We start from the raw sequence: 20117 nt of genomic DNA, 5'->3' as shown, positions 1-20117 counted from the left end.
CAGTATCACAATCTGGATGTTGACATTGATACAGTGAAGATACAGAATATTTATTTCATCGCTTCCAGGATCCCTAATTTGCCCTTTTATAGCGACACCCACTTCTTTTCTTGAACCGCTGGCAACCACTAATCTGCTCTCATTTCTGTAAGTCCTGTCCTTTCAAAAATGTTATATAAATGGAATAATAACCTTTCATGACTACCTATTTTCACTGAGTATACTCCTCTGGAGATTCACCCAGGTGGTTGTACTAATAGCATTCCTTTTATTGCAATAAAAGTGTGCAAAAGAAAAAGTGTGAGTAAAATTAAAAACCACACGTTGTTTATAATCATTTTGTTGAAAGATGTTTCCACTTTGGGGTTGTTTCCATTTGGGGCTATGAGGAATAAAGCTGCTATAAACGTTTTGTATACAGGTTTTCCTGTGAACATAAACCTTCGTTTCTCTGGAATAAATGCCCATGAGTGCAATTGCTTGGTCATATGACAGTTGCATGTTTAGTTTTTAAAGAAACTGCCAATTTTTTTCCCAGAGAGGCTGCACTAGTTTACATTACCACCAGCGATATGAGTAATCCAGTTTCTCTGCATTCTCCCACTTTGGGATGTTACTATTCTTTTTAGACATCTTGATAGGTATGCAGAGCTCTCATTGTGGTTTTAATTTTCACTTCCTTAATGACTGATTATGTTGAACACCCTTTCATATGCTTATTTACCATCTGTATATCTTCACTGAAATGTCTGTCTTGCCCATTTTCTTTTTTTTTTTTTACTGTTGAGAGTTCTTTATATATATCCTACATGCTTTGCAAATATTTTCTCCACTTATAGCTTGTCTTTTCATCCTCTTAACAGGACTGTGTGTGTGTGGAGCAAAAGTTCTTAATTTTGATGAAGTCCAACTTACCAGTTTTTTCCCTTTTATGGATCATGCTTTTGGAGTCAGGTGTTAAGAACTCTTCACTTAGTCCTAGATCCTTAAATTCCCCTGTACTTTTCCTATAAGTTTTATAGGTTTACATTTAGGTCTGGGATTAATTTTGAGTGCATTTTTGTATAAGGGTGAAACTTAGGCCAAGGTTCTTCCCCCACCCCACTTTGGATGGCATTAATTGTTCTAGCATCATATAATTAGATCTCTATTTTTTAAAGCAAAGGTAATGGATGCCTCTTGGGTAAGAGCCCAGCTCTATACCATGAAAAGACCCAAAGGGAGCCTGACCCCACTTCCCAAGGGACCTCATGTTTCTCAGAACTCTTTGTAATAGTCTACATAATATTTACTTCTATCTTACATGTTAAGTAATTACATAATACTCTATATAACTTTTACCATTTGTTGAATGTTCTTTTCCTAATTTGAACTACCATTTCCAATACTGAATTCCTATGTATATTTGGGGTCTATTTCTAGACTTTATATGCTTTTCCTTTGGTCTCTGTTCATTCATACACTGGTGCACACAAATTCATAAAGCTTTATATATAACTTTTTTTTAAATGGCAAAGGCAGTACCTCCTCTTTCTTCTTTGAGTGTGTTGATTGAGCAGAGAGGCTCTTGAACCAATCTACCTGGACTTAAATCCTGACTGTTACTACTTGTGTGACCTTGGGAAAGCTCCTTAACCACTGGGCTTCAGTTTCATCTGTAAGAAGGGTGAACAGAATCTGCCTAAGTGGTTGCATTAAATGAACACAGAGTAAGCAGTATATGAGTACACATTCTCATTTTGCTTGTTTACCATTCCTGCCTACTTTTCCCTATGAACTTTAGAACCTACTTGTCAATTTTAATTTAAAACCTTATTGGTATTTTATTGGAACATTAAATGTATAAATTAATGTAGGGATAAGACATCTCCATAACACTGAGTTTCCCCATTGAAGAACATGGGATATCCCTTTTCATCAGATTTTCAAAAACAGCTACCCACCCACTCTTCCACTTCCCACTGCTGTCACCTTAGTCCGACCCATCACCACCACCTGGGAGGCCCCACTACACTAGTGGCCCCAAACGTCCAATTCAATCCTTGCTTCTTTATAGTCTCTTCACTTACACTGCAACCACAATGGTCTTTCAAAGCTAAGTCAAATTATGACATTTCTCTGTGCAAAACCTTCCAATAACTCATCACTTTGAATCAAAGCCTGGGAAGGAATTAGAAACAGCAAAGCCAACTTTTAGTTTACTGTGGAGGAATTGGGAGTTCAAGGGAGTTGTATTTTGTTTGCACACTGATAACTGACTTGAAAAACAGGAGGAAAGTGATGAGGTCGGAGATATAAAGGGCGAGTGCCGAAGGGATGTCCAGGAGCTTCGAGTCACGCTTCCCTCCGTTTTCCTCAGAGCCTCCTCTTCCCAACAACCCAAAAACACACCCAAGAGTGTCCAACTTTTCTATTTAAAACTCTTTTAATGCCCTACTACTTTCTGCATAAAAATTACAAGTCAACCTAGTATACATGATACTCTTATTTGTTTGAAAATGTATGGGGCACCAAATAAATATATGAAGCACTTTGGTAGGTGCTGTTATACTTAACGAAACAGGCACGGTCTTCACCGTGTGTAGTAGGAAAGGCAAACAAGTGGAAAATAAACTTGGGGTGTTTGCTATAGGACAGGAAAGTGTCTAGATGCTGCTGGGAATGATTCCGAAGGAGACAATGTAGTAGAGATACAGACAAAAGAAATAAAGGTCTAGAGAGATGATGGGATCCCCTTTAATGATGTTCAGTTTTGGTAAAAGGGATTCTTCAGTTTTAGCAGGAGAAAAAAAGGTTGGGTCCTAAAAGCAGGTAGATTTACAGATTTGATGATGGGAAGGTGACTTCCATCTTCTGATGGTTTTCAGTAAAATATGAAGCAAAGTCTTCAGCTGAATGGGGAGGGACAGAATATATTAAATGGTCGCCTCAGAGCAGTAGGGGAAGTCACACTTGCCTATTTCTCAAGTCCTCAAACTCCCTAGTCGTTGTTTCCAATCTCTGTTATTTTCATTATTCCTTTCTGGAAAAGTCCTGCTTGCTCTTCTAGATCCATCTGAGCCACTGCCTTCTGTGCGACCACACTTGTTTACCTCACTTCCATTACTATAATGCGCTGATGTTTGTGTCTGCTTGTCCTTCTAGACTCGTAAGTTTCTTGAAAAGCTTGGTTTGTGTCCGTAGTGTGGGGCCCATGCAAGATATTTATGTAAGGATTTTGAATAAATATTTAACATAAACCTTAATAACGGACTTTTTGTTTACAGAATTTATAACCAGGAGAATTTATTAGCAGGATATAAAAGTGCCAAGGATTAACCAAACATTAGGATAAAGCAGCTCCCAGTATCTGTGTCCTTTTAAAAATGGCACTGCATTATGGACACACCACCACACGGCATTTAGTCCTTTTGTTTTATTCAAATGCTGAAACATAAGTGTCAAGATAAAAATTGTAGTTATACTCAGTTGAGTTTGATTTAAAAACATCAATTATGTTTTGTTAACAACTTCCAAACCAAAGTTAGTTGTTGTGACTAAAACGTCTCCCAGTCCATTCCTGGAGGATTACCCTTAATTTATTTAGTAGCTACCTCGATTTTCACTCTACAAAAGGGAAATAATGGTGCTGTAAGAGAGAGATAATGAACAGGTATAATAGGAAAGGCTTCCTGAGAAACACTTTAACCGTTACTAGGGAGACTCAGAAAGATACCTGTTTCTGTTCTATTGTAGCAACTGGGCTTAAACACTTGGCAAATGTGAACTCCTGGTCCTACTCCAACCATGAACAGGTACCTCACATCCCTGACTATACCCCAGAAAGTCCAACTCTTCATCAACAGCACTGAGAATATGCTGATGGCTGTAAAGTTCTCTTCCTAACAAAGGGGGTAAAAGGAAAACTCAAGAGTCTAGAAACCAAAAAGTAAAAATGAATACCTCAATGTATTTAGATTTAAACAACTCCAAATACGTTTGAACTGAATGAATAGTATAGAAAATTGTATCAACATTACAAGAGAAAAAGCTTAAAAGTTACCCGAATATTTTAATATTTATGGAAACAAATATTTTCATTTTTAAGTCCCCCAAATTTTCCCCACTGCTTAATTTTATACAGGGTGGGGTAAAAGTAGGTTTACAGTTGTGAGTACACAAAACACAAGAGTTTATTCTTGTATTATTATTTATTAATGATTATTATTTTCCATAGGAACAGTAAACCTTTTGCCCCACTCTATAATGCAGATTAACAATTTATATTTTAGTGTGAACACATTAACTTATGCTGACAGCAAAGCGCAGTTTTCTTTAATGTTCTAGGAAGCCAAAGAATTAGACCAATATCCAGCACAAAAAAAAACCAAAATAAAACAAGACAAAAAACTAGCTCAGTACTTTAGGCAAATGCACAACATCAGGACATTTTATTCAGTGCAGCGCACGGCTGTGACTATGACTGCTGCTGCATGCTACTCTTAGGGTTAGATGTCATCTTTTTCTGAAGATTGAAGGCAGACTTCAATTCCATCTGCTCACTCATGGCATTAAAATGCATTAAAGACAGCAAATAAATCAGACAAGTCAGCAAGAGAACGGCCCTTTTTAGAGTACCAACTGGAAAATTAGTGTCATGCATTAGCAGGTGAGACTAAGAATACCTCACTTCCATCACTATTATGAAATACTTGGATAGGTGCTTCATAATAACAATGGAATATTATGAATACTGGAATAAAGCTAAAGGAATTATTAAAATGTGGTTCTTCAGGGTACTTTTTCCATGAAAATTTTAACTACTTGGGAACTTGATATTTTCAGGAAAGAAATATGGGTAAAAAAGACTAAACTAAAGAATAGTATCTCAATCTTCAATTTTAAAGAATTTATTTTCCCATTTGTAGAGTAACATTATTGTAAAATCCACAGTTATTGTAACATCTGCTTGCTTAAAAGAACTCCTAAGAATTTTGTTTAAGCATATTTTTTAAAAAACTGAACCAAAATAATGTACACTTTATCTCTGAACACTGTGTAAAAGTCCACAGAGTGTCCTCCTCTGTACCAATCAACGTGATGTTACCTAATACCCATGATCTGATTTTTATCCTAAAGACTTCTGACCACGTATGATATCCAAGACAGACCCAATGCTTTAATGTCAGACTACAGGGACAGTCACGATCCTAAACATGAGAAGGAAAAGCTTCATATACAGGACAAAAGTCTGACAGTTTAGCTGTTTGCAGCGTCTGCTTGGCGAGGCCATCCTTCTTCTTCAACTCCAGAATCATACTCCTCTTCAGAGGATTCCTTTGTTGGAGCCCTAAAATGAAAAGCCATCAGGATTATTTTTAAGTAAAAATGAGGGGTACCCATGATTTCTAGACTGAAAAAATTAATCCACCTTGCTAAAAATGCCATAAAAATACTAAGAGCACTCTTAATATTAAGATTGCTTAGTGGTGAAATACGGGAAAGATTTAGACCATACAACCAAGAGTTGTAAGTAATTTTCCTAACATTTTCCCTAACAGATGTGTTACTGAAATAAACAGACAACAGGGCTTCAATTCTTAAGGCTTAAAAAATCCATTTCTCCAGCAAAAAGTTAAAATCTATTATTTCAACTCAACTGCTTAACTTTTAACATAAGTCTATGGTAAAGAAGATGACAGCTTCCAACCAAACCTGACTTGACTCAGACTAATCAGAATTATGATTGGACCACAATTGCTTTAGATAGTAATGTCATAAAAAAACTACAGATTGTCTGAATGACAAAAGTTGTTCAGAATCAATCAACTGTCTCCTAAATTATCTTAGAAGATAAGCAAACAGAAGACATGTCTTATGAAAGTTAAAACAGAAGCCTAAATTCTGTACGGGTAACATTAATGTGAAACACTGTATAATAAATATTTATTGATCAGGTCAATAAACTATATCCTGCAGGCCCATCACCTGTTTTTGTAAAGAAAGACTTACTGGAAGACAGACACACTCATTTATAGATTGTGTATGGTTGCTTTCATGCTATGAGGAAGTGTGGGTAGTTGCAATACAGACTGTATGGCTCCAAAATGCTTATCTAGCCCTTAAAAAGAAAGTCTGTTGACCCAGGAGTAGATCAACAGTGAAAGAAGTATCAAATCTGTCAACTGATACAATACAAATGAGAGAATAATTATGTCCACAAAGTTTTGGTCTTGTGAAAGACATAAAACAAGTCATTCACAAATTAGTAGAATTAGCAGTAAAGTTCATTTAAATCTTTTCATTTGGATTACTTGTGTATCTCTTTCAATCTTCATTAGGGGAAAAAGTAGAGGCCAATTTTGAAACTCAGTTTTCAAAAGACTCACAAATTATTATTTATAAATCAAAATTAGAACATTTTTCTACAGAAAATTCATGATTACTGCTTCCCTTATGAATATAAGGATTTTTACGATAAACCACTAGTACTACAGAGCTGATCTTAAATTTTAGATCATTCTAGCTTGACAGTACACTTTACCGGATGTATCCTGGTTCCTTTTTTCCTTCTACTACTTCTTTGTCAACCTCCACACACACAATATCAGAATTAGGGACTTCAAACATTGGTTCTAATAAAAGCTTTTCCTAAAAAGATAAAAAATAATGAATGACATGGAAAACTGAGGTTACACACAACATACTTGTATTCTACCAGCTACAAATCAAAGTCATTAACTCAACAAATAGTATGGAATCCCTATTATGTACCACAAACTGAATGTTGCAAAAGTCAGCATAAAAGCTTTTATATTCTTCATATTAAAACAGTTTATAACTAAATTCAGAAAAAAGTCATTCTATAAGGGAAGGCTATTTGTCTGTACTTCTCTGCCTGTTTTTGGATTTGGATGTTTTTCAAAACCATTCCTGGCATATTCTCTGACTGAGGAGGTCAACTGGTAATCCTTACTTTGAAAAATGATTTCATCCTAAATCATCTCTATGAGGCTCTTTAATTCTGACTATGACTTCAAACAAGCATTTGTCTCAAGTGCTTCAATAGATCTAAAATTGCTTACTAAGGAAAACTAGTTTCACCTACAGGTAGGGGCTGGATTATATTCTACCTTAAGGAAAATACTGGTTGAGTACATCAGATTTCCTAGAAAAAGTCAATGCTATCACCTACTCTTCTAGTTTGCATGTTTATATAAATCTGTCCTTAAACAGCAGCACCTGAAGTGTAGGCCTTATTAAAGAGTATAATTTCAAACTGTCCCACTGAGATGAGAGAAGTAATATTTAGCAGTGAAATCCTTAAGAGAAAATAAGAACATGACCTTGCTTTGGGAGCACGTAGAGAAATAGTGACTCACTGTACAGCCAGACCTTGCAGGTAGGGAGAGAACTCATGGAAGAGAGTGGGCTGTGGCTAAAACTACACTGGATTTCTCAGACTTGTTACAAAATAAAAAATAGTGAGTTCATACCATACTAAAAATTTTAGGAGTACAGTGTCACAGTATCTGCAAGTTAATTTCAAGCAAACAACAAAAATGAGGATTTCATTGGGTCTGAGAAGGCACTCTGGGGCTCAATCAAAAGGCCTGTGTAGAATTTTTGGTAATTTTCTCTCCCTTGATCCTGTTTTTTTTCTATTTCATCGATCATATTATGTGTGTCCTTTGTTGCAAACACTTTTTAGAAAGAAAAACATAATCTACTGTGGCAAAAAAAAAAATCACAAGAACACCTGATCAATTCTTTGGATATATTTCCAAAGAAAAAACATGAAGGCCTAATATTCCCTCCACTCAGGTGAAGAAGTAATCTAGTTTTTGCAATAACGAGATCAACTTACCATTATGGACCGAAGACCTCGTGCACCTGTTTTTCGTTCCAGTGCCAGTCTGGCTATGGCTTTCAAAGCATCCTCTGTAACGTTCAGCTCACACTAACAATACATTTAAAATAAATGAGAACTTAAATAATACTTAATGATATTTTCCTAATATAACCATATAGCATTTGATCTATCAACTATTACTACCTACTACCATTACTGGTCTGTTTAGAACCAAAAGGAACCGATGCCCTGACTTCACAGTTAAAAGAGCGCCAGAAGGGTAAGTGCACTGATTCACGAATACTTGGAAATACGGGGCCAGAATCTTGACTGACTCTATCTATCCCCTTTCAGAATAAAGCACTTTTAGACTATCAGTTTCTTACTAGAAAACATACATTTTAAAGAGTGTTACTAACTTCCTCATCCTATAGAACAAAGGTAAAATGTTAGACAAGTCTTTCTAATTTATCACACTTTCATAATAGAGTTCAAATTATTGAGAATTTAATATACCAAAAAGAAAATCAAAGTACTTTGGAATATCATATTTCACAAAATATTAGTACTAAACAACTTTTGGTTATTAATTTCTGCCTTTAGAAAATATAAATTTTAAGTGAGGTATTTCTCTCTCATAGTTTTCTAGAATCTTGCCTTCAAGAACCACTTGTTTCTATCAATTAACCTGTAAGAAGGTATCAATTTATGAATAACAAGTTTATCCTTAATCCTTGAAGAACCTTTTTTCTAGATTAACATGGACTTTCCAGGACTTCACTCAACAATCACTGAACCCCTATGTACTTATATATTAGAGAATGAATGACGAACCAGACGCCCTCTTTGCCCTCAGGGGACTTGGTCTACTGGAAGGTGACAAGGAAGCCAACTACTATTTTTGTCACAGCACGTGCATATCATGCTAAGGGAACACCAAAGCAGGGGCATCTAAATAAGACCAGGGGAGCACTGAAGAATTTTAGGAGGGGAGTAAAATAATTAGCTTTATGTTTATTCATTCAATAAACATTTATTAAGAACTTAATATCTGTTTGTTGGGCACTGTGCTCAGTAATTTAACATAATCCACTCTGGAAGTAAAGTGGAAGATAATGATGGTGGTGATGGTCAGAGACACATCTGAGACAGGGAGACTGACCAATTAGGAACCAATGAATGGGTGAGGTCAGGAATGATAAAAGAGCTTGAGCTGAGGTAGTGGCAATGGCAATAGAGAGAAGACTAATCTTTAGAGACACCAAGTTCATAAAACCCAAAAACATCTGCTATCTGATTGGCTCTGGGGGCTTGAGTGACCTCCAGGTGACTGGCTGCAGAGAAGTTGATGTGGGAGTTAATACAACTTTATAGAAAAAAGTATATAAGAGTATAAGCAGTATATCAGAATAAAAGCATTTAGAGTATCAATGCTGAAAGGACAATCCTGTGTGTCTGACTTGAAGGGTGGAGAGTAGACTACTGAAATAATACATATGTATCTTGGGATTTTTAATGAAGATTTTAATTAAGAAAACACAAGGTGGGGAGGGGTGGGTGGGTGGGGTGGGCTGGGAGTAAAAGACAGAAAACTGTACTTGAACAATTAAAGTAAAATTGAAAAAAAGAAAATACAAAGCCAACTCCCAAATGTCTAATATAACAAAATGTACATTCCCTGATTCCTAGATCCATATTTAGTGAGGAATAGTCTGGTATTCCACATTAGCAGGACTTTTTTTTTGTTTTATGTCTTATGCTAAAAAACAAAAAAACCCATAAATGGACAAAGTATGAAAAATCAAAATCTCACCTTATCCATGCTGAATAACGCCTGGTACTGGGGGATAACAGCATTACGTGGCTCAGTTAGTATTTGTACAAGTGTTTTCTCATCGAGGCTGTGCAAAGGAACTACCACAGGCAACCGCCCCACGAACTCAGGAATCATGCCGAATTCAATGAGATCTCTGGCTTCTACGTGACGTAATAATCTATCTTTCTCTTCGATGTCTTGGTGAGTGTTTGATTCGTCACTTAGATTGGCAAGGTCAGCAGCAGCTGCAGCCCTTCTGCCTTTTCCCAGATTAGCTGGTGTTCCAAATCCCAGATACTGCCAAAGAACAGATGGATGTGATAAATAACGGATGAAGTTACAATGTACTAAGTTCTCTGCATGTACATCTCATGTGATCTTTGTAACATAAAGTCCTATTACCATTCACATTTTACAATGAAGCAAACAGGCCTAGAGAGGTTAAGTACCTAATACCTTGGACAGACCCTCAGTGGTGTAACTGGTAAAGGCAGGATTTGAACTCAGGTCTATCTGCCTTCAGAATTCAGAACCTAGCCCCTATATAACAACCAACTTTCAAAGAATAATTTCTAGAAAAAGCAGACAAGTAAAAACTATAAAAAGTCCCTTAGACTTTTATAGAAGTCCCTAGAACTCAGATAATGATGCTGCAGGGTTTTTCTGAGACCTCTGAATTAGTGTGGTTTCCAAACTGTGTAAAAACTGTGACAATGGAGACAGTAATTACTGTGTAGCCAAGTTAACTTTGTAATACTGTAAACAGAACTACTGCCTATGAAACAAGCAGCCTTACAAAGAATTATCCACCAGTATCTTAAGTCACTGCTAACCTATGATTTAGGGTTACACATATCAACCTATCAATCAGAATAATTTAAGATTAGATTTTATAAAGAACATATAAGGATAACATCAAACAAGAATGCAAACTGCCGCAAAAGGTTGGATATCTAAGGTGTATGGACCTTGCTTCAGTCAATATAAAAGAACTATACTCTAGGCAACTATCAGAAAGTTTAATTTTGATATGTCATACAGCTTTTCTCAAAAGTATAAGCACATGCTGTGTGAGAAAACAGCTTAAGTTAAAAATCAGTTCCTGTGATTCTCTAAGCTGTGTACATGGACCTTAGTGTATTGGAAAGCAAAATGCCTTTTAATAATTTAAGCACTTATTAAGCATATGTTATACATATGCATTTATAGTAATAAATATATATTTATTATATAAGTACAAATATTAAGCATTATAATAAAACACTGGGGATACAAATCTGAACACAGCTCCTACCCTACAAGAATTTGTTTAGAGAACACATGAAGGTGTCATTACAGTGTCACAGGTGCAATAAAGCACAACTGTCCAGGAACAGTGACAGTGGAAAGGAGGAAAAGAGGCACATCCAGGGCATGAGGGTAGGCTGTGATCCAGAAAGCCTTCATAGAGGACCTTCCTAATCATTTAACAGACTGAGTCTTGAAGGATGAACACGTGCTTGCCAACGAGACTGAGGTGGCGCAGAGCACGATCTAGCGGGGTGCCCACCCTGCGGCCCCTGGGTGCTTTCGGGCCAACACAAAACTGTAAATGTACTCAAAACATTATGAGATTTTTTTGTGATTACGTGTTGCAATGTATTTAATGCGTGGCCCAAGACAACTCTTCTTCTTCAAGTGTGGCCCAGAGACGCCAAAAGGTTGGACAGCCCTGATTCTAAAGGAATAAAACTGAGGCCTACAAGCACTTTGATATGGTAGGAATATATTACTATTGTACCCAGGGCTTTCAATGAAGGTTGATAAAACAGTAGCCACATGCATGTGTTTAATCCTCCATAAAATCACTGTTGAAGATTCTTATGCCTGCCTCCTTTTCATAAAGGATCTATGTGACAAACTATTTTTTAAAATATTTTATTTATTTATCTTTAGAGGGGAAGGGAAGGAGAGAGGGAGAGAAACATCAATGTGTGGTTGCCTCTTGTGAGTCCCCTGCTGGGAACTGGCCTGCAACCCAGGCATGTGCCCTGACGGGGAACTGAACCTCGACTGTGTGGTTCACAGGCCCACACTCAATCCACTGAGCTACACCAGCCAGGGAGACAAACTATTTTTTTAATCTTTATCTCTCCTGAAGACCACATATGCCCTAAACCTTCTTTCTATGTTTCCTACCTCTTTTCTCACATTATTTTTTAAAGATTAATTAATTAATTAATTAATTCATTCATTTAGAGGGGCGGGGAGAAAGAGAGGGAAAGAAACATCAGTGTGTGGTTGCCTGTTGTGTGCACATCCACAACTGGGGACCTGGCCCACGACTCCGGCATGTGCCCTGATGAGGAATCGAACCAGCGACCCTTTGTTCGCAGGCTGGCACTCCAGCCAGGGCTCTTACATTATATTTTACTATTCTTTTCTATATGTTTCCAACTTCAAATTCTTGTTCAAATTATTAATTATAAATAAATATCAGAACATCCCTGCCTATGGTCACAGAATTTCAAATATAAAGTCTTTCTCTCTTCCTTTGACACACACACAGAGAAATAACTTCTTTCTAATTTGTTAGGCTAATTTATTCAGAATTTCAGAAGCAAGCCCCCCAACAAATTAATAACATGAAAAATAAAAATATAACCCTACCCATGCTGAATAAGGCCTGGTACTGAGGAGTAATAGCATCACAGGGCTCTCTCTGTCACTATATGTTCAAGAGTTTTCTCCTTTAGCCCATGCAGAGGAGTTACACTGCCAGGTTACCAGCCTGTAGTAACCACACCACACTACCGTGGTTACCACCATGGGTACCACCACACTACTAGCAGCACTGCATTTTTACTACTACTAAGCCTGCTACTGCAACTAGTGCATGAAAAGCCAAGGAGAGAAACTTAAAGCAAATGGTAACAGCAGAGAGTTGATCTATGATATATTCATTTAGGAAGCATACCATGTTATGTAAAAGGGATCATTTGTGGCTAGACATTATGTAAAACACAAAAACATGAAAAATGCAGGTCTTTTGGGCTTCTATGTTGATATTATATTTTATTACGATCAACCAACAAATAGGTTCTGGGCATATACCTTGATGATATGAAGAAATATGTTTCAGTTAAAATCAAGGTTTATAAAAATGCTTAAGAAACATCTGTAAAACTATGTGGGATTCACAACCCTTCCTCCAATCCCCAAACTGCTTCCTTCCATTTGGGAACGTCAGCGGTGATCTACGGGCAGGGGCAGGGGAGACAAGCTCCTCATTGGACTTCAGTGAACTGAGCAAGAATGAACAGAAATTTTACTGTTATAGCACCTACCTCAAATAATAAAATAACTCCTTAAATAAAACATAAAATTGAAATAATCGTTATACTTTAAAAATGCCCATATAGAGGTGATATTTAGAAATCTTCTAATTTACTATTCTGAAATTAAAAAGAAAAAAAACTAGAAATATGTTTTTGGTATGCTCTGAGAAAACCTAACTCTTGAAAACTCACAATTAGCAGCCAGCAGATATGAGAATAGAAACTGAGTGTCCATCCTCTGTGACTTCAAATGCTCTCTACCCCAGGAACCCCTCAGAAAAACTCACCTTTTCATTTTTCCTCCGGCTGATGATTCTGTCTAAACCATTGAAAGCACCAGATGCAACAAACAGGATGTTTGTTGTATCAACTTGTACTGTTTCTCCACGTAGCTTGCGGGAATTCTTTTCTGGAACATTGACTATTGTGCCTTCTAGTAGTTTTAGTAAGCCCTAAATAAAGAATGAATGACTGACTTATAACATCATCTTATAAGTGTATTATTTATTTTACTTTAGATAGTGGAATTTAATGGGAAAATAATAATGTGGTTATGGTCAATGAGCATAACTAAAGAAAACTCCCATATTTCTACAACTAAGTTATACTATCACATTAATAATTCCTAAATTTAGGTGGAATAGTTATAGGGCTCCTGATGCATTCAGGAAATAGTCAACTGAGAGGTTGTTTTTGATGGTACAGACGTAATTCCAACATAAAGATAGAGCTATGACTCTATGAGATGGTACCCAATCATTGCGAGAACACTGAGAGTTGGAAAAAAGTTAAAGATTTGTCTTCTGTATAAATATTCTACTCCTAGTATTAAACTTTGAGAGCATCTATATTTTGAGATGCCTTTATACAAACAATTTATCCAGTATATTTTCTTATTGCGACTGTACTTCTCTATGTCTTTGTCAACAAAAGAAAGCAATTTTCCTTATCCTGTAGTTTAGGTCATAATTAGTTACTAGTAAAAGGTTTAACTAAACAATGTACCATTTGGACTTTAATTATGACTCTACAAGGAATGAAACACTATTTTATCCCATTTTCTAACTAAGTGAAAAGAATAAGATACATGTACATAGTTCATTGTGTCTAGTTAGAACCAGAACTTGAAGAATCCTCTAGAAATGTTTTAACTAGGCCCTTGAGCATAAAACAAACAAAAACTACATTTCATTTTTTCCTGTTCTTTAAAATAATTTTAATATCTTTAAAAAGGTCATTTGGTATTTAAAATTGCCAATAAGCTTTCTCTTAGGATCTGAACTACTTTAAAATGGTATGTGGAGTTTGGGGGTGGGAAAAATAAACAAACAGAATCTAATTAAATATGAAACCAAACGTACAATATTGGGAGGCTGATGTATTCCCTTCCTTTTAGTGGGCTTGAACAAAATATTCAACTGCTTACTTGCTGAACGCCTTCTCCACCTACATCCCGTAACTGATGAATGCCTGGCACACTGCCAATCTTATCTACTTCATCCAGAAAGACAATTCCTATAATTTAAGGAGGAGTTTATTTATAATATGAAAAAGATACACACAAGATAGTTAACCTCAGCTTCAAAAGACTAGGCAGCCAGAGAGCCAAGTTATTTGATCTTTCACACTTCACTTATTCAATGGCTTAATGTGATTAAAAGAAAACAAAAACCCAAAACACTGCACTCTCCCACTCATCATTTTGTGCATATGTTTTGTAATTTATTTTATACAATATCACTTGGGTACGATAATCAATTGTCTGACAATAGTTATTCACCCCACTAACGTTTCTGGTTCTTGATTCTAGGAGTCTCATAGAGGTATATTGTAAAAGCAGGAGGTACATGCAGAGCGATACTAGCAAAACTTTGGCTCTTTCTCAACTATTGCTATATTATCTTAAAATATGTCTTGAAGGATTTGACAGGAAGTGCAAGCAAGCTCTTCACGTAAACAAGGACAGTTGACAGATGGAGAAAGGAGAAATGCAGTATCTATGACACCCTAGAGGTCAATAAACATCTGTTCTGGATTCATCCTGTATGCTCCTGCCCTTGCTCTTGTCCTTGCACCCTTCTCCTCCCCACCCCAGTATTAGGAGTCTAGAGGAGAGTCAGAACAGCAAACACGATGACAGTATTAAGGATCTAATGGAATAATAATTCAGTTTTCACCCAAGTAATCATCTAGTGACAGTAAGGCAAAACAAACTTGGTGGTCCTTAGTATACTAGAAAATGTTTAGCATGGCTACATTTATATAATTACAGTTTACTCCTTGATTCAAAATAATATTAGCTCTTAATAATAGAATGCTTTCTCAATAGCCTACTGAGGGACAGACAAGCAGCTATGCTGAAAACATACCTTGCTGTGCTTTTTCTACATTGTAATTGGCATCTTGGAGCAGTTTGGCAATCACAGATTCAATATCTTCACCTACATATCCAGCCTGAGTCAAAGTCGTACAGTCACAGATAGCAAAAGGGACATCAAGGCATTTAGCTAGAGTTTGTGCCAGCAGAGTTTTACCTACAAATAGAAACAGAAACTAAAAATATGTTGACATACAAATTCTCTACAAAAATACTAAATAAATTTGAATAGCATATAATTAAAAAAATCACTGTTGCATCTTTCTCCACTTTTATTCCGATCTAATGGTATATTACTTTTATTATCCCTGTTGTTAGAAACTGGCCTAAAGGGCAATATCAATGCCTCGAATCCAGCTTGAAGCCTATGCAGAATCCTGATAATGTATGCATAAGATTGGCCTTGGATTCTCTTCTCAAGATCCAGGATCTCCCAATCATAAAACACGGGTTACAGAATTATTTATATTCTATTTTTTAAATGAGTAGTACAATTTTTTCAGGAAGTTATTTACCTGACCCAGTTGGTCCAAGCAGCAAAATATTACTCTTTTCAAGTTTTATGTCATCATGGGAGGAATCCAAGACTTCACCCCCTCGTTTTTCCTGAGGCATTTGTTGGTTCACCTGCTGCTGCACTGACGCCCCCAAAGCGTTACCGTGCGGACTGATCCCAGCAATCTGAAGCAATTCTGAAAGAGTGCCACAGGGATTACTAGAGCTTCACTGCATTTTACTTGACAATACGCCCGTTAAAACCTTATATCTAAAACCAATCACCTATTTACAAAAATTTAAATATTTTGGCAATCTGTCTTACCTAAAAAGACAGAAAATTTCCATCTAGTTGACAAACGTAAAAGACAAAAATTTTTCAGGAAAACTCGAATAAAGGAAATAGATTCCATTTATCCTCCCCTCCCTATTTGTGTAAACCTATATGAAGGATAGGCAGTATAATAGAAAAAGAATAATGGTAGGACTCAGAAAGCTTTGGTTTTGATCCTTGTCTTATCTCTAAACAGCTATATGATTTGGAGCAAGTCATGGGAACCTTAGTGCTGTTTCCAAATTTATAAAATGGCAATAACTCCTGTCCTATCCAATTCAAACACATGGCTGGAAGGTATAAGAACAAAGTGCAATTGATTTAGAGGTACTTTGGAAGACAAAGGTGTGTATATATATATATATTTTTTTTCAGGACAAAAGAAGCATGGCTATAGAGAAAGACAAAAGCATGGAACTGAGAAACAGGAGAACTTGGTCCCAGCCTCGGTTCTGCTGCTATGTTGAATCACTTTACTTGACCTGCTTCCTTACCACGAAATGAAGGTACTGAGACTTACAACCTCCAGTCTCTGCGACATCTAAGAGTGATTCTGTGAGTCCACCAGAGAAATCAAGTATGGTGAGACTCACTATCCCCTGGCGCTATCTGAATCTGATTTTATACAATGTTCACTGGATCTTTCTAGTCCCTTTGTTAAAAATACAATACTTCACTAGACAAGACTGACATTGCTGGTGAACTATCAGCTTATCAGCAGATGCCTAGAATAAAAACGAAATAAAATTTTATTCTCACTCTCCCTTGGCTGAGGAAAGAATCCCAATAGTATTTTCAATTGTCCAGACTAGTAACTAGTGAGGCACATGATGCATGTATTTAACTTACTCAGTGATTTAAGTTGAAAAAGGGATAATTTAAATAGTACGAAACAGATGGGGTTAATCATTATATTTCATGAAAGTGTGCTGCAGAAAGCTGGAGAGAACTCTCCCGTTCTCTGCATTGGTCTCGGTCCCCGCCCACCTCACTGCACCAGCAGCTCTTTGCAAATGAGCAGGGCTAAGAACAGGCAGGCTGGCACAATGGTTAGCTGCGCAAAACTCATCAGCTGTATAAATTACTTAAATTTTCTTGAGTAATTTCTGGACAAATTTCTTAAAATTTCTGTGCTTCAGTTTTGTCATCTGTAAAATGAGGGTGAAAATAAAGTTTCTGTGTTACAGGTGTTGGGAAGATTAAGTGAGTTAATATATATAAAACACAACAGTGTCTGGCAGATACCTTTATAAGTGTCATAGAATAATTTGCTATTAGCATTGCTATTTCATTAGTGTTTAAGTATTTCTATGATATAGCCCTTAAAAGCAAACCAACTACTGAGTTGGCCAAAAAGTTCATTTGGTTTTTTCCATCTGTTGACTTCAGTAGCATTTAGTTGTCTCTAACTTCATCTGAAACAATTTTATTAGACTGTATTGTACAGCTGTCTTACCTGTGTGCATTAAAAAAAATCATCAAAACTAGTGAATTTTTGTGTAGCCATTTTATTTATTTTTATTTAATTATTGTTCAAGTACAGTTTTCTGTCTTGTATAGCCATTTTAATATTGAAGATGAAAGAAAATACACATGTTCAGCATATTATGCTTTATAATTTCAAGAAAGGTAAAAATGCAGCTGAAATGCAAGAAAAGACCTGTGCAGCATATAGAGGAGGTGCCCTGACTGATCGACCGTGTCAGAAGTGGTTTGTTAAGTTCGTGTTGCAGACTTTTTGATGGATGATGCTCCACAGTCAGGCAGACCAGTGGAAGTTGACAGTGATCAAATTGAGACGTTAATTGAGAACAATCAACATTCCACCACATGAGAGATAGCCAACATACTCAAAATATGCAAATCAGTAAAGTTATTAGTGAAAATGAAATGTCTTTACTTTATGGAAAAAACCATATGGACTTCTTCGCCAACCCCATATTTCGTCTGGTGCTCCACTTAAGAAAACATATGTTCCAATGATGGAAGGAAAAAAAAACAGTCTTTTCTTATTTTTTTTTGGGGGGGGGCAGGGGTTCTTTTTGTACAAGGAAATGAACAAGCTCCTCAATAAGACCTGGGTAATGTCCCAGTACCAACTGCCTGTCACTTTGTTCCAAATACAGATCACAAATTTTTATGGCCCAGGGTACTTCTACTGTCAGCCATCAGGCTCATTATATAGTATGCTGATCTCTGACATGTGATTTCTAAAGGAACTTTCAAGAATATTTTGATTATATATGTCTTTGGCCTAATGCCTTAACTTACAACCAACTATACATAAAAATAAATTCTATTTAAGCTTTCAAAATACTAATTTCTAAGTCAATCAATACATATAATTATAAATTGCTTTTACCTAAGTTGGTAAATACTATCACTTGTTAACCTTTAAATTATATTAAATCATTACGCGTATCATATATTTTTTCAAAATATTCACTGTAGACTTTACTACTAGTTTCACAAGTGATCTGCCTAAATTTATTAATATAATATTGACAGCATATTTGATTATATTTTTAGATTAGAAAATATTTATTATACATGCAGTTAAAGTATAGTATTTACATCTTACATTCTTATATGTAATCTAATTCTACCATACTTACTTGTTTCTTAATTTTATCATGCATGGTATAATTATTATTTTCACATGATTTAAAAATAACTAGAGATAATATAATTTTATTACATATAATAAATCTCATGCCAGAGTTGATAACCTAGTTATGTTCTCATGACACATTCTATATATAGAGAGAGTACACTTCAAACAGTAGATATATAATATTGCTTGGTTCAAAGGCAAAATTGAAGTATCAAATCTGTAAATGAAAAATATCAAACTGGTTTATCATTTACTTGTACTTGTTACTTTAACTACTGAAACAAAAGGCCACATAACTCTTTTTATGATGCTTCTGGAGCCTTCACCCTCTGTGCAGCAATTATATCCATCTCCAAAAGAATGGACACAAGACATCGGAATGACCACTATCCTGGATGCACCAGGTCCTTCCACACCCTCCGTCAGACCTGATGCTCAGAGGGACAATCCCAGGCTGGAAACACTGAGTTGGGGCTTATTCATAATTTGCAAGCTTACTCTAAGCTTCACATACACCAAAAAATAAACTGTGGTTTCTGGCAAAGAGTTGCTGGAAGAAAATGTGTCTCCCTCAAAATTTCCGTCACTTATAATTATGCAGACCAACTCTAATTGTAAGGCAAAAAGAAAAAAAGTTATAAAGTGGCAAGCTATACATTTTTACAAATACAACCCGTTATATGTAGGTCTATATTTAAAGAGAAAAACTATATATAATACCTTTTATCTCTCTACATTATGCTTTACAAAATACCACAACAGAAAAAAAAATATCTGAAATAACCTAACACATACAAACTACACAAATTATGAAAAACTGTTCCAAAATTTTATATACCATGTGTGGTAAACACGTTTAGATAACATACGACATCTTTCTTGGTAATACAAAAGCAAATACAAGTCCCCATTACTACTGCTGACGTACTTGGCTGAGGTGTATGTATCTCAAAAGGAAGAATGGTCACAGAGGAGGGCCTGAGGTCACTTACTTGTAAATCTGTACTCATCCTCCCGTCTTCTTATTTCTAACTCTAAGAAAGAGGATGAAAATATTATATATTTGTTTAGGGGAATAAACAAGGATATCCCAGTTCTTGTCTCTTCTCAATATACTTAAAGAATGTGTTCATTAACTTTTTTAGCTTTTCAAAACATTATGAAAGAATCATATGCTGAATCCTTTCCACATTAAAAACACCCAAATATAATTAATTAATGATGGCTGTCCAGTTGCTAATATTCACAGTTGTCAAATACAAAAGTGGTATCTATTTTAAGAATAGTAATAATTTAAGTCTTCAATAAGAGTTTAAACCCCTCATACTATAAA

The 20117-nt window shown here is 35.9% G+C and overlaps 1 protein-coding gene across 2 annotated transcripts in view; it reads right to left on the bottom strand.

The window, feature by feature from the left end:
- Positions 1-2714: 2714 nt before the first annotated feature.
- The window catches only part of CLPX (caseinolytic mitochondrial matrix peptidase chaperone subunit X), a 36044-nt gene continuing 18641 nt past the window's right edge, over positions 2715-20117 (bottom strand). Inside the window, exons 6-14 of one of the 2 annotated variants that reach the window (XM_037155612.2) lie at positions 19777-19818; positions 15857-16033; positions 15334-15498; positions 14391-14479; positions 13252-13416; positions 9645-9944; positions 7847-7939; positions 6524-6630; positions 2715-5329 (exon numbers count right to left, since the gene is read on the bottom strand). In XM_037155612.2, the coding sequence (XP_037011507.1) occupies positions 5239-5329; positions 6524-6630; positions 7847-7939; positions 9645-9944; positions 13252-13416; positions 14391-14479; positions 15334-15498; positions 15857-16033; positions 19777-19818 (1229 nt within the window). In that variant the 3' untranslated portion in view covers positions 2715-5238. The remainder of the gene's footprint in view (positions 5330-6523; positions 6631-7846; positions 7940-9644; positions 9945-13251; positions 13417-14390; positions 14480-15333; positions 15499-15856; positions 16034-19776; positions 19819-20117) is intronic. The other variant, XM_053670040.1, reaches the window with a different exon arrangement.

This window comes from Artibeus jamaicensis, unplaced genomic scaffold (genome assembly GCF_021234435.1).
Source record: "Artibeus jamaicensis isolate MK-2021 breed Jamaican fruit bat unplaced genomic scaffold, CSHL_Jam_final contig_548, whole genome shotgun sequence".
Classification (NCBI taxonomy): Eukaryota; Metazoa; Chordata; class Mammalia; order Chiroptera; family Phyllostomidae; genus Artibeus; species Artibeus jamaicensis.
This window is presented reverse-complemented; position numbering and strand designations above follow the sequence as displayed.